Below are 14,196 nucleotides of genomic sequence, written 5' to 3' on the forward strand. Positions count from 1 at the left end.
CTGAGTTGGCTTCACAGGGTAGTCTTGGGGACTTCAAACTGCTTGGCTGCCCTCCTCACACTATGCATACTTGCTTCCACCTGCTGTAGTGCCATGACCATGACCTCTGGGATTCACATTCTTGTCTTCCTCTCCCTCTTTCCCAGCTGATGGATGTTAGGCATCTGTAAATTAATAGTGATAAAAAAGATCTAAATTTGGTAAATGCATATCTTCTGTATATGGACGGATACAAATTTTAAATGGTACACATTTTCTATATTAATAGCTATATATATATATATTTACCTTAACTGAATCCACATAACAATTTGTATATCCCATGCCTTTAATAGCATGTTGATGCTTCTGTGAAGGAAAAGACAGGTTACAGGTTTATAGTTAGAACAAATATTTTTCCACTGACTTTCTCTGTCTCATTCACTCTCACACACAGTCAAATACACAACTTGTTATTTCAGATAATAAATCTTTCAAATACTTGATTTGCTTAACAACAACTACAAAATACAATGACTAATATAGATATTTGTTCAGTGTCACATTTCAGTGATCAACAAAAAATGCCTGAATGTTAATTCTGTAAAGTCTTTCCCATGCTGCTGCAACGTTTCTCCAGCCATAATCTGTATCTGCTTACTATTACTAAAATGTCATACTTTCATTGACTACACAAAATAGTGTCAAGCTAGCTACAAAATGCACCTGTTTGAGTTTGGGGGATCTGACTAACATTAAAAAAAGAAAAAAACACTCACATAAGAGAGTGAAAAAGTGTCGCCCAAAACCAATTTGAGCATTCTCATTGCTACTTTTATTCAAAATCTTATTTGTATAAAGGTTAATTGCTTAAATAGCCATGTAAACACATAAAATATGGCATATAGTTAGTTGTAGATCATGTGTAGATTTAGACTACTCACCGTTCTGTTATTTGTAGTACTGTTATTTGTAGAGTGCGCTGTATTCTGGGGGGCAGCTCTAACACACATTTAATATGATCTTGCGGGCCAAATAGAATTACAAGGGGGCCTGAGTTTGACATCTCTGGTTTAAGGCATGTTGTACTTTTTTTAACCCTCGAGCTGCTTTGTCTCGCCGACCGCTCGGAGGTTGTGTCAGTGGTCCGTAGCGGCTCCTCTCCCGCGGGCAGCTAGAGCGAGGGAGGCCGCGGACTCTGGTACTCGCACTGACGAGCGGAGCCATGAGGGCCTTGCGGAAAGCCTTGAGGAATAGGCGCCTCTTGTGTCGCTTGCCAGCCATCCACTCGGGGCGGTTCTTGCACCACAGGATGAAGACAGGTAGGCTGTACGCAGACACGTTCAGGACGTTGTGAAAGGTGGCCACGAAGGTTGGTGTGAGAACACTATTAAAAATATTGATCTGAAGTTTGGCTTTGCAAAATGTAATCACATATCATATTGCAATCCCAATACCTGTCAGAAAAATCACAATTTGATTCTTTCTCACTTAATAATCAGGCTCCATCTTATCTGAAAGAACTCATAGCTCCATATCTTCTAAGCAGAACTCTCCGTTTACTTGTGGTTCCTAGAGTTTTCAGATGTAGAATGGGAGGTAGAGCCTTTAGCTATCAAGCCCCTCTCCTGTGGAACCAGCAACCAGTTCAGGTTCTGAAGGCAGACACCCCCTCTACATTTAAGACTAAAACTTTGCTTTTTTATAAAGCTTATAGTTAGAGATGGATCAGGTGACTCTGAACCACCTCTTAGTTATGCTGCTATAGGTTAGTCTGCTGGGGATGTTTTCTACATAATTCTGTAATGTCTAAACCTTTAACTAAATTGCCTTGAGATTACTGTTGTGATTTGGTGCTACATAAATAAACAAAATAGCAGATGCTTTTATCCAAAGCGATAAAGTCAGGTGTTAAGTCAGGGTAACCATAAGGAGCTCTTAAGACCTAAGGACCCCTACTGAGGTAGAAGAATATTGATCTGAAGTTTGGCTTTGCAAAATGTAATCACATACCCCTACTGAGGTAAGGGTCCTTAGGCAAGGATTTGAAACTTGTGTCCTGCATTGAGGGCAGTTATTTTACCACTACATTATCCAGCCTGAGCTGTTGGCCAATTCCAAATGACATATAAATCTTTCTAGTAGTACCCTTGTCCTATGTTTGTTTTTTAGTCCAGCCAATCATTGTGTAGTTTACCGGGAAGTTGTAGCAGCAGTTGCAGCGGATCAGCGTTGTGTCGTTGTTGTCATCAGTTTGGTTTCCTTCAGTCTGCAAACCAGCAACACACAGTGCCTTAAACCTCTCGAGCAAATGGGCCTTCTGTTCATCTGACAAAGAGCCTGAAAAGACACGACCCATCAATGCTGAAGTCACCACACCTAAACTGCACCTTTAGTTCTTGCTCATGAAAACCACAAACTAAATCAGCCTAATCTCTGAATCACAGTCTCACCTGCCAGTCCACTGCAGAGCTTCCCAAACTGGTATGAAAGAGACGCCACAATGGCTTCTTCCATCTGTGATGACTCATCACACACCGACATCACCAGAGGGACCACCACGTGGAGCCTGTCATCTAAGAGGGAGGGGTGTTAAACAGGAGTCTGTATTGGGGGAGAGGATTTAAACATGCGGTCTAGATCATGTTTTAAATGGATGAAAGAGAGGGGGGCTTGCTTTTGACTCACCACTGTTCATCATCTCCATCAGATTGATGATGGTGTCAAAGGCGGCGAGACGGACGCTACTCTCCTCGTCTGCTGCAAGCTCCAACAGGTGAGGGAGAAGCTCCACCCTTATGTCCTCCACCCTAAACAACAAACACATTTGTGTTTAGTTGCCATTTGATACTGCTGTTAATGTTTTTTGGTGTTTGTATGATGTTATCTTGGCATTTGATAGTGTTTGTTCTCACATCTCTTGAAACAGAAACACTTTTTTGATAGCACTTTGCTGTGATGTTTTTTTCTCCTTAACTAAGTTTGCTTGCCTTGTTCCTCACTTGTAAGTCGCTTTGGATAAAAGCGTCTGCTAAATGACTAAATGTAAATGTAAATGTTCACCCAGTGGCCCTGGCAATGTTCTCCAGCTGATGGCACATGCAGGCTCGGACCTCGAACTCCACGTCTTGACATAAAGACTGAGCCAAAGGCAGAAGCTCCTTCTTCACTCTGATGCACAGAAAACACACCTGTCAATGGCACTGCAGGTGAGACGACACACTTGTCAGTGTCACTACAGGTGAAACGACACACCTGTTAGTGTCACTACAGGTGAAATTATGCACCTGGGGTTAAAACTCACATATGAGAATCAAATTTGCAGGAAACTTTTCCTAAAATTCGACAACTGGCCAAACGAGCCTGAAGAGAGTGAGACAGCTGAGACTGGTACAGAAGGGGGTTCAGCACCTGCAGAGACAGACAGGTAGAGAATAAGACAGAGAAAAACAGTTGTAGAGAGAAACAGGTTCAGAGATAGATGGTGTAGGAGAAAAGAGCAACTTCAGTATGAAAGAAGGTGAGAGATTACTAAAACAGGACAAGGGTTCATAGAAAGGACATGAGTAGGAGATGGGTTCTGGGTCACAAGCTTGTAACAAGTAATAAACACAGACCTGTAGTGAAAATTAATGGTCTCAACAGTCAACCTATGTGTAGAGAAATTAATGTTTTCCTTGTAGTACACATATACATAGTTCCTCAGGATCGTGTTTACACCAACATCCCCGGCGCGTACCGAGCGGAGCCCCGCCCCCACCTCGGATACTCAGACCACATCTCTGTTATGCTAATTCCAGCATACAGACCACTTGTCCGACGCTCCCAACCGGTTCTGAAGCAGGTAAAGACCTGGCCAGCAGGAGCCATCTCTGCTCTTCAGGACTGCTTTGAGTGCACCGACTGGGACATGTTCAGGGAGGCTGCAACCACCGGTGATTACGTCAACTTGGAGGAGTACACATCATCAGTGACCAGCTACATCAGTAAGTGTGTTGATGATGTGACCATCTCCAAGACCGTCACTACACGCTCCAACCAGAAACCGTGGATGACTGCTAGGGTGCGTGCGCTGCTGAAGTCGAGGGACTCCGCCTTCAGAGCAGGAGACATGACGGCCTTAAGAACAGCAAGGGCTGAACTGTCCCGAGCCATCAGAGAGGCGAAGCGCGTGCACACCAGGAGGATCCACGGCCACTTTGAGGACAGTGGAGACAACAGGCGCATGTGGCAGGGCATCCAGGCGATCACTAACTACAAGACAACTCCACCCGTCTGTGATAGCGATGCCTCCCTCCCAGATGTGCTGAACGACTTCTACGCCCGATTTGAGGTACAGGTAAAGAATAACACGGTAGCTAGGAAATCCACCCTTCCCTCAAATGATCAGGTACTCTGTCTCTCCACAGCCGACGTGAGGAAGACTCTACGCAGAATCAACCCACGGAAGGCTGCTGGTCCTGACAACGTTCCTGGCAGGGTCCTCAGGGAATGCGCAGATCAGCTCGTGGATGTCTTCACTGACATCTTCAACATCTCCCTGAGCAGCGCCGTTGTTCCTACATGCCTCAAGTCAACGACCATCGTGCCGGTGCCGAAGACGTCTACTGTCTCCTGCCTCAACGACTACCGCCCTGTTGCACTCACACCCATCATCATGAACTGCTTCGAGAGGCTGGTCATGAGGCACATCAAGTCCCAGCTTCCACCCTCACTGGACCCTCTGCAGTTTGCATATCGTCCAAACCGTTCCACGGACGATGCCATCACCACTACTCTCCACCTGGCCCTCAGCCATCTGGACAACAAAGACACCTATGTTCGAATGCTGTTCATAGACTTCAGCTCAGCATTCAACACCATCATTCCCCAGCAGCTGATTGGGAAGCTGAGCCGACTGGGTCTGACCACCTCCCTCTGCAACTGGATCCTGGACTTCCTGACTGGGAGACCCCAGTCAGTCCAGATCGGTAACAGCATCTCCAGCACCACCATGCTGAGCACTGGGGCCCCACAGGGCTGTGTGCTCAGTCCACTGCTGTTCACTTTGCTGACTCACGACTGTGTAGCGATGCACAGCTCGAATCAGATCATCAAGTTCGCTGATGACATGACTGTGGTGGGTCTCATCAGCAAGAACGACGAGTCAGCGTATAGAGAGGAGGTACATCAGCTCTCAGCCTGGTGCAAGGCCAACAACCTGTTTCTGAACGTTGGGAAAACTAAAGAGATGGTTGTTGACTTTAGAAGAGCAAAGAGTGGCCACTCTCCACTGAACATCGATGGAGCGTCAGTGGAGATCGTCAAGAGCACCAAATTTCTTGGTGTCCATCTGGAGGAGAACCTCACCTGGTCACTCAACACCCGCTCCATCAGCAAAAAGGCCCAGCAGCGTCTCTACTTCCTGAGGAAGCTGAGGAAAGCCCATCACACATACACACCTGTTACATGCTTGAAAACATTCTTTATATTGCAGATTGTGCCTAACTTGTTCTTGTTTGTGCTTCCAGGGTTACACCACCATGCAGCTGGTGTGTTCTCAGGAGATGCATAACATGGGTTATGCCTGGAGAAGCATGAAAGAACAACTTGGAGAAGAGATTGAGAACCACATTCAGAGAATGACTTTCCTAAAAGGCAAAACGGTATGTATACACCCAAACGTGTACATGTGCGGGAAAATAAGCTGTAGATTTGTATATTTTAGTATGACTGCTGTGATATAATAGCAGGGGAAGAGGCCAGAGACTGTCCAAATTATAGCCAGTGACTGCTCTTGAAAATAATATTGGTGACTTTCTCAAAAAAGGTTTCAAGGAGAACCACATAAATTATTATAGAGCTGCTGCATGGAAAAGTAAATGAGAAATCCACTGGTAAATCAAAATGCAAATTAAGAAAATCTTGACTACATTTTACAGGGGAACCATTGAGAGCATCCTGAGCGGCTGCATCACTGCCTGGTTTGGGAACTGCACCGTTTCGGATCGCAAGGCCCTACAACGGACAGTGAGGACAGCTGAAAAGATCATTGGAGTCTCTCTCCCCTCCATCACGGACATTTACACCACACGCTGCATCCGCAAGGCTACCTGCATTGTGGACGACCCCACCCACCCCTCACACCCAATCTTCACACTTCTGCCATCAGGGAAGAGGTTCCGGAGCATTCGGGCCCTCACAACCAGACTTTTGAACAGTTTCTTCCCCCAAGCCATCAGGCTCCTCAACACACACACAACAAACTGAACTGAGCACACACACTCGCTAGATTCGACATGTTTCCATCCTTCAGTTGTAAATTGTATTCATTTCCGCTACTGGTCGCTGCTGTTTTGTGTTTTGTGTTCTGTTTTTGCACTGTCTTCTGACGTCTGTCTGCACTTTTTCTTTGTGTTCTTGCACTGTTTGCACTAGGTTGCACAGGATGCACTTTATGTGTTTTGCTAGGACAACTTAGCAGTCCTCAGCCCCATGTTTGTCTTGTTGCCGTTTTATGTAGCACCATGGTTCTGGAGAAACGTTGTCTCATTTCACTATGTACTGCTTCAGCTATATGTGGTTGGAATGACAATAAAGCTTCTTGACTTGACTTGACTTGACTTGAATGTTATGTTGAGGGGTTTGTAAAGTTTAAGTATGAGGGTTGGAGAGAGGTAGAGCAGGAGACATTTACATGATTGTGGTGTTTTCTCCATGCTGACATGTACGTATTAAATTGAGATGGTTCATCACACTGAGTCCTTCCTTGAAGTCTACTAAGATTTTAACACATTTAGAGGAAGAGGAAAAATTTCTACGACAACAGGTAAAGAGTAAGACAGAGAGAGAGACAGGGGAGATTGTACCTCCTGTTTGATTGTTTCCTTGGGTAAAGCGCCGATGGCCGACAGCAGAGTCTCCAGCCACGCGTTGCTCACCACTGATAACAACATACATAGCAACAATAACATCAATTGTGGAATTTTTGTAGCAATAATCTGTCGACATCATACATATCATCGTAAGGGGTTTTACAATTCACCAGATTGCAATTCTAAAAAAAAACTTATTTCAGGAAAATGGTGACTATATAGAGAACAAGCCACCGAATGCAATTCTGAGTAAATCTTCTCACAACATACACAACGCTGCTATCTAGTGGTCGGGATTTTAAACACTACAAAACATGAACCACTTTCTGCCACACATCTTTGAATGCAAATTATTAATAATCGAAGATCAATACAGTATAACACAAGATTGCAATATTCAAGTGTATTAATTTTTTACACCCGCAACCAACACCAAGCACTTCAGGTGTTTTTACCTGTGTCTCTGTGGTTCAGGTGCAGCAGGACAGTCTTCAGGATAGAGTAGGTGTGGGTGTGGATCAGGATGATGTCATCCTGTAGGATGGTTAAAAATGATGCAGCTGCTGCAAGCTGGATTTCAGCTCCAGATCCATTCAGGACCTCCTGTGTCAGACAGATAGGGCAGGTTACCTGTATGACACACCTGTAACACGCCTACTGATGTGGAGTCTGAATGATGGTACGTACACGAACTTTTGGCACTACCCGACGAAACGTCTCAGCTGGATTCTGGCGGACCAGACTTGGCAGGTTACTGATGACACTGGCTCTCTGGACTTCCTGACCCACACTGATGATGAAGATGATGATGAAGAGGAAACAGGACAGATGTTAGAAGCATTTACCGAACCGAGAGGGACTCTAAATTCACTTTTGACCTGAATTTAGACCAACAAAAAGAATTGAAACTCTATCACACAAAGAAACTAACTCTAGATGGACAAGGTCCAGAAATGCTGCTGCCCTCCCTCAACCTGAGCTCATTTAAGATGCACAGAGTAAAAACTGTCAAAATTGTTCTTTTTGAAAATCGTGGACACTTCAGGCTAAGGGGGAGAGAAACCATCTGACTTGGCATTAGCACACAGTACAAAAGTCAACATCAGTGATGGTCTGTTAATATGTGCAGGTTTTGGTGGTGACCATGCTCCTTTACCAACTGAAACATATTGCTGACATCAAATTCTAAATGATTTTTTGAATCAAATCAATTTAAAAATTACTGCTTTCTAACATCCCACATAACATAACAACTGTTCTAGAAACAGACTCCCTAATATTCCACAGTCCAGGATCACAGAATCCTACTGCTTTTAGACCCGGTACTCTGTTAGGGTTCAAAAGCTCAGTGAGTCCAGGAAAGTCCAGGAAACTAGTTCAGATGCTCAGAGAACAAACTGCAGGATGATTAATTTGTTTAGAGTTTACTGGGTCACTGAACTGCTGCTACGTCCATCCTTGGAAATCAGCTGCTGGTTGATTCTTCAGCAGGTAAACACAGCTCACCTGAGCAGGTAAACAGCTCTCTCGATGTCATTCAAGTCTTCATCCACAGTCAGCTGATCGATCTCCTCGGCCGTCTGACCGCAACAACAACAAACTGAGAATCAAACTGTTTCCTGTTGTGGTAAAATCATATCAATAACTGCTAAAGAACAGATAAGAGGACACCAGAGTCCTCACAGAGACAGAAACGTCATCACAGAGACAGAAACGTTGTCACAGAGACAGAAATGTCCATAGAGATATCTGTCAGATGTCAGTCCACCTGCCTGTCTGTCTGTCCTCCCGCCTGTCTGTCCTCCTGTCTGTCTGTCCTCCCGCCTGTCTGTCCTCCTGCCTGTCTGTCTGTCCTCCCGCCTGTCTGTCCTCCTGTCTGTCTGTCCACCTGCCTGCCTGTTTGTCCTCCTGTCTGTCTGTCCTCCTTCCTGTCTGTTCGTCCTGCTGTCTGTCTGTCTGTCCTCCTGCCTGTCAGTCCTCCTGTCAGTCTGTCCTCCTGTCTGTCTGTCCTCGCGCCTGTCTGTCCTCCTGTCTGTCTGTCCACCTGCCTGCCTGTTTGTCCTCCTGTCTGTCTGTCCTCCTGCCTGTCTGTCTGTCCTCCCGCCTGCATGTCCTCCTGTCTGTCTGTCCACCTGCCTGCCTGTTTATCCTCCTGTCTGTCTGTCCACCTGCCTGCCTGTTTATCCTCCTGCCTGTCAGTCCCCCTGCCTGTGTGTTTGTCCTCCTGCCTGTCTATCAATCCTCCTGTCTGTCTGTCCTCCTGCCTGTATGTCAGTCCTCCTGCCTGTATGTCAGTCCTCCTGCCTGTGTGTTTGTCCTCCTGCCTGTCTATCAATCCTCCTGTCTGTCAGTCCTCCTGCCTGTATGTCAGTCCTCCTGCCTGTATGTCAGTCCTCCTGCCTGTCTGTCTGTCCTCCCGCCTGTCTGTCCTCCTGTCTGTCTGTCCACCTGCCTGCCTGTTTGTCCTCCTGTCTGTCTGTCCTCCTGCTTGTCTTTCAGTCCCCCTTCCTGCCTGTCTGTCCTCCTGTCTGTATGTCACTCCTCCTTCCTGCCTGTCCCCTTGCCTGTCACTCCTCCTTCCTGCCTGTCTGTCCTCCTGCTTGTCTGTCTGTCCTCCTGCCCGTCAGTCCTCCTGTCTATCTGTCTTCCTGTCTGTCAGTCCTCCTGCCTGTCTGTCAGTTCTCCTGTCTATCTGTCTTCCTGTCTGTCAGTCCTCTCGCCTATCTGTCCTCCTGCTTGTCTGTCTGTCCTCCTGCCTGTCTGTCTGTCAGTCCTCTCGCCTATATGTCCTCCTGTCTGTCAGTCCTCCTGCCTGTCTGTCTGTCTGTCCTCCTTCCTGCCTGTAAGTCCTCCTTCCTGCCAGTCTGTCCTCCTGTCTATCTGTCCTCCTGCCTGTCTGTCCTCCTGCCTGTCTGTCAGTCCTCCTGTCTGTCCTCCTTCCTGCCTGTCTGTCTTCCTGTCTCACTGCAGACAGAAACTGCGTCATGCTGCGCAGACACCGTGTCTCCCTCAGCTTCCTGTGTGGAGGCTGCTGCTCTTCCTCCCACTGACTCACCCAAATGTCTCATCCTCACCTCCATCACCGTCTCTCACACACACCACACGTCTCAGACACACATGTCCATGACCCTGGTTCTGTCCAGCCCATGACCCCGTTTCTATCCTGATGTGGTCGTGTTTGTATAAAATACCTTGAGGCTCCTGCGGATCGGCCTCTCGATGAAGGCCAGCTCCTGCAGCTCGTCCAGCGGCCCGTACAGGAGGCTGGACTGATTCATCCTACTGGAGAACATCGGCTCACTTCGGGGTGTGCTTAGTGGGAGAACCGGCGGCGGGTCTCGGTACCGACCATTCTTGATGGAGGAGGAGGAGAGAGGGGAACTGTCACCAACCGTTTCCAAGGAGATCCCTGCTCAATGTGTGCGGGCGGAGGCAACGTCACGCCAGACTCCGTTCAAATTACTAATAATATAACAGTTATTCGCTCGCCTGCAGCTGGTGCCTCAGTCAGAGTTCAAAATTAAACACCTCTACAAACCAACACATTGTCTTCTTGTATTCGGCGCACATTGGGTCTTCTGGGCTGCAAAGATTAATCCAGTAATATCTCCAAATTTCAGAGAAGCAGTTGTTGAATAGAAAATCTCAGTCGTTGGTGTGACAGCGGGTGGCAGGTCCTGCTGTCAGAGCTGTCAGACGGATGATTTCCGAGATAATCCGCGCTCTCCCCCACACGGAGGAAACGTCAAGCCAGACTGAACTACAAGATTAAACGTCATAATGTTTTTCTCTGCTCTAGTTAACCCCTGAATGTGTTACAGCTTCAAACAGAACAGTATCATAAATGAAGACCAGAGTTCACTACACCAGGCAGCACGTTTCTTTTACACTTGTTCTGTCTTCTGCGGAGAGTCCGTCCAAAACTCGCATTACACAAATTCTTTATTGTGCAGTAGGAGAAAGAATCGAAAAATATAAACTTATCCGACAATAAAAGAAATGGCCAGGATCTTCTCTTCGGTTCGGCAGACACCAAACACACATAAAACCCGTATATCTATGAGTATATATAAAATCCCTAGCCGCTACACTCGTTCGAGTGTTCTGCGCTGTGCAGACGGACGTCACGCCGAACTGCGCTAAAATTTCAGCGCTGTAATGCGTCTCTGCTCATTTGTTAAGGTGCAGATCGGCAGGACCTTAGAAAACGGAGAATTTATAAGTCTGTACGCCCCCCTGGTTTCGGCCTACACCAAGTACAGCAGCAGGAGAGTATTTTAATAAAATGTCGATATTTCTCAACTAAGGTCCGTCTGGTCGTTCCCACACGGAGGGCGGAACCGAGCAAGTCAAATACTATCTAAGTTAATTTGTATGTGAATTTTCTTCAAGGGTTTTCTTACACCAGACTTCGCCATGTGACCTTAAAGAGCGTTTTAGTCGGTATCTAACCTCCAGCAGACCTGGAAGTTTGGATATTTGCAATTTCCAGAGATTTGAATGGAGATTGGAGAGGCAGTATTAAGTCCAAAGCATATTGGCTGACCTACCGAAGACTGGGCTAAACCACCGGACCGGAACCGGGTGCTAGCTGGAGGCTAACACTCTAGTTTTGCAGCAGCTAAACTAGTTTCCATGGAAACGACTCATTCACAAAGTCCCGTTTCTAGATGTGATGTCCGACGTGTTTCATATTCAAAAGTAAAACATAAATAAGAAAAACCCTAAACCTGGCCCTAAGTTTGACCTGACCTCCGAATTCTGACTTGATGAAGCCTAAGAAGCAAATCAGGTTTCATCAAGTCAGAGTTTTTGTTTCTACAAAGTCAGAACAGAGTTTGTTCGCCCAAAGTAAAACGTGATAACTGAAAAAATTAATACAGATTCACCATGAAAATAAAAGAAGGTAATAAAGAGCAGAGCTGCCATTTTAAAGAAATATGAACATGTGACAGCAGCAGTGGACAATAACGAGTTTATTGACTAATTGATCAGATTTGATTAGTAATGACTGACACATTTAGTCCAATGTGATAATTTAAAGGTCAAAAAGTTCCAAGGTTAAAGTCAGTATAAATTAAAAAGCTCACACGATGAAAAGTTCTTTTGTTTAAGTGGGAGTGAATCATCTGCAGCTTTTATTCAAACATTTAAAGCACATTTAATTTAAGACAACAGCTTGCTACATATTCACTTCACCTGCGTCACAAGGGAAGTGAAGCTCCATCGATTCCACCAGTCATTGAGTCGTCTTCATTAACTGTTTCACTGCAGGTAGTTCTAATATCCACAGAGTCTCAGAGTCAGAAAGACAGTTAACAGATTTCATGATTAAATGTGATGTGTCTGACTGGGATTTTAAAACTGTATGAGGAACTGATCTGTGTCAGAAAGTGTCTACAGACTCAGCAGGAGGAGAAAGTAGGAATCGCCGAAGAAAATCTGCAGCAGCAGCTTCACAGAGTTAACACCAGCTCTGTTTCTGAAACAAAAAACTCAGAGTCCACTAAACCTGAACCCTGAAGTAGCCCGTAGAGCCTGTAGCACTAACTGAGATTACTATCTTCTCACCATGGTAACAAATGCTGGTTAAGTTTCAGGGGATCAGATCAAAACATGTCCACAGCCCAAACACTGACCAGTCAGTTCACTGGAAAAACTGAGTCAACATTCCTACAGGATCCTGTGTAAGTGGTGGGTTTCTGCATTGTGCTGAGTGAAGATGGAGACACTCGGATCCTGTTTGTAAAGAGGGTAAAATTCAACCGGTAGCTGAAACACTGACATATGTGTAGAACTGGGGACATGAAAATACATCCATAGAGAGAAATTATATTTAATCTAGTGATGATGTGAACAAAATGCTATAATAAATTGGGGCACGAAGTTACAAAAAAATCAATACACATCACTCTTCTCTCTACTTTTTGTATTTACTTCTTATCTTTCACCAGAATATCTCCTTTATATTGTCCATAAAAGAAATCTCTAGAACTGCCTTTTTCCACCTGAGAAACATTGTTAAAATTAGGAGCATCCTGTCCCAAAGTGATGCTGAAAAACTAGTCCATGCATTTGTTACTTCCAGACTGGACTATTGTAATTCATTATTAATAGGATGTCCCAATAACTCATTAAAAAGCCTCCAGTTAATCCAAAATGCTGCAGACAGAGTTCTGACTGGAATTAGCTGCAGGAGCTGCAGCTGATCTCCACAGACTGTAAAACCTCATAATGGGAAACACCTGATCTAAGGCGGCTGGATAGTCTAGTACAGGGGTCAGCAACCTTTAACACCCAAAGAGCCATTTGGACCCGGTTTCCACAGAAAAGAAAACACTAGGAGCCGCAAATACTTTTTGACATCTAAAATGAAGATAACATAGTTTTATTTTTTACCTTTACGCTTTGTGTAAACAGCTATAGTGTATTTCTAATGACATTTATTAAGTGCTTCAGAGAAAATTAAATTTCATTCATGTAACGAACACATTTTAAACTTTCAAAAAAATAATGACAAAAAAAAAGAAAGAAAAAACACCCCGAATTGAAGGTCTCTTAAGAATGAATTAAAAAGCTGAACTTAAATTATCTATGTAGCAAACAGAAAATGCCGTGAGCCGTCGTCCTTATATCGCCTTTGGGCTTTCGGAGCGTGTAGCTGAGCCTTGACCTGATTTAAAAAAATAAATGGGAAAAAAACACTACGTCACTAAACAATGAAAAATAAATATTTGCTAATTATTTGCATAAATACTTATTTAACTTGGTTAATGGGACTTCTGCTCCTGAACCTCTGACAAAGCGTCTGCAGATCGGGCCTTTACGAAGTCACTTTCATCTTCACGCAGTGAGCTGTCCTGAGGCGTGAGCGGTGTTTGTTTCTAACGTAGTTCATGATGGAGAATAGCTGCTCACATACGTATGTGGAGCCGAAGATCGACAGGACTTAAAATGTAGATTTCTTCGTGTTTATGTAGGTGTCTGGGATGAATTCCATGTTTCAAACACGAGTTTGTCCGGTCTTGGAAGGTTCTTAGTATCACTCTATTTTTCATTCTGTATTCAATTAAATAATTATAATTTATTTTCCCAAGCCACGCGGAGCCGCAATATGAGCGGAGCCGGAGGTTGCCGACCCCTGGTCTAGTAGTAACGTCACCGCCCTCCATGCGGGGTCTACCTCCAGTAAGGGTCCTTACGCTAGACCTTCTTGCGCTTACCCTGCCTTTGCCTTGTAAGTTGCTTTGGATAAAGGCATCTGATAAATGACTAAATGTGAAGTTACAAACTGTCTATGCTGACTCCAGCTTTTTGTCTCTGCTTCCTAATGCTGCCTGTCATGACCCGGGCCAACTTAGTG

The 14,196-nt window shown here is 45.0% G+C and overlaps 1 protein-coding gene across 2 annotated transcripts in view; it reads right to left on the bottom strand.

Moving 5' to 3' along the window:
* The window catches only part of ppp4r4 (protein phosphatase 4, regulatory subunit 4), a 25,166-nt gene extending 14,006 nt beyond the window's left edge, over positions 1 to 11,160 (bottom strand). Inside the window, exons 1-10 of one of the 2 annotated variants that reach the window (XM_026341061.1) lie at positions 10,025 to 11,160; positions 8,340 to 8,413; positions 7,521 to 7,623; positions 7,289 to 7,436; positions 6,828 to 6,901; positions 3,284 to 3,390; positions 3,043 to 3,150; positions 2,668 to 2,789; positions 2,433 to 2,555; positions 2,177 to 2,319 (exon numbers count right to left, since the gene is read on the bottom strand). In XM_026341061.1, coding sequence (XP_026196846.1) covers positions 2,177 to 2,319; positions 2,433 to 2,555; positions 2,668 to 2,789; positions 3,043 to 3,150; positions 3,284 to 3,390; positions 6,828 to 6,901; positions 7,289 to 7,436; positions 7,521 to 7,623; positions 8,340 to 8,413; positions 10,025 to 10,126 — 1,104 coding nt within the window. In that variant the 5' untranslated portion in view covers positions 10,127 to 11,160. The remainder of the gene's footprint in view (positions 1 to 2,176; positions 2,320 to 2,432; positions 2,556 to 2,667; positions 2,790 to 3,042; positions 3,151 to 3,283; positions 3,391 to 6,827; positions 6,902 to 7,288; positions 7,437 to 7,520; positions 7,624 to 8,339; positions 8,414 to 10,024) is intronic. The other variant, XM_026341060.1, reaches the window with a different exon arrangement.
* Between the last annotated feature and the right edge of the window lie 3,036 nt (positions 11,161 to 14,196).

The sequence above is a fragment of the Anabas testudineus genome, chromosome 24 (assembly GCF_900324465.2).
Source record: "Anabas testudineus chromosome 24, fAnaTes1.2, whole genome shotgun sequence".
NCBI classification, from domain to species: domain Eukaryota; kingdom Metazoa; phylum Chordata; class Actinopteri; order Anabantiformes; family Anabantidae; genus Anabas; species Anabas testudineus.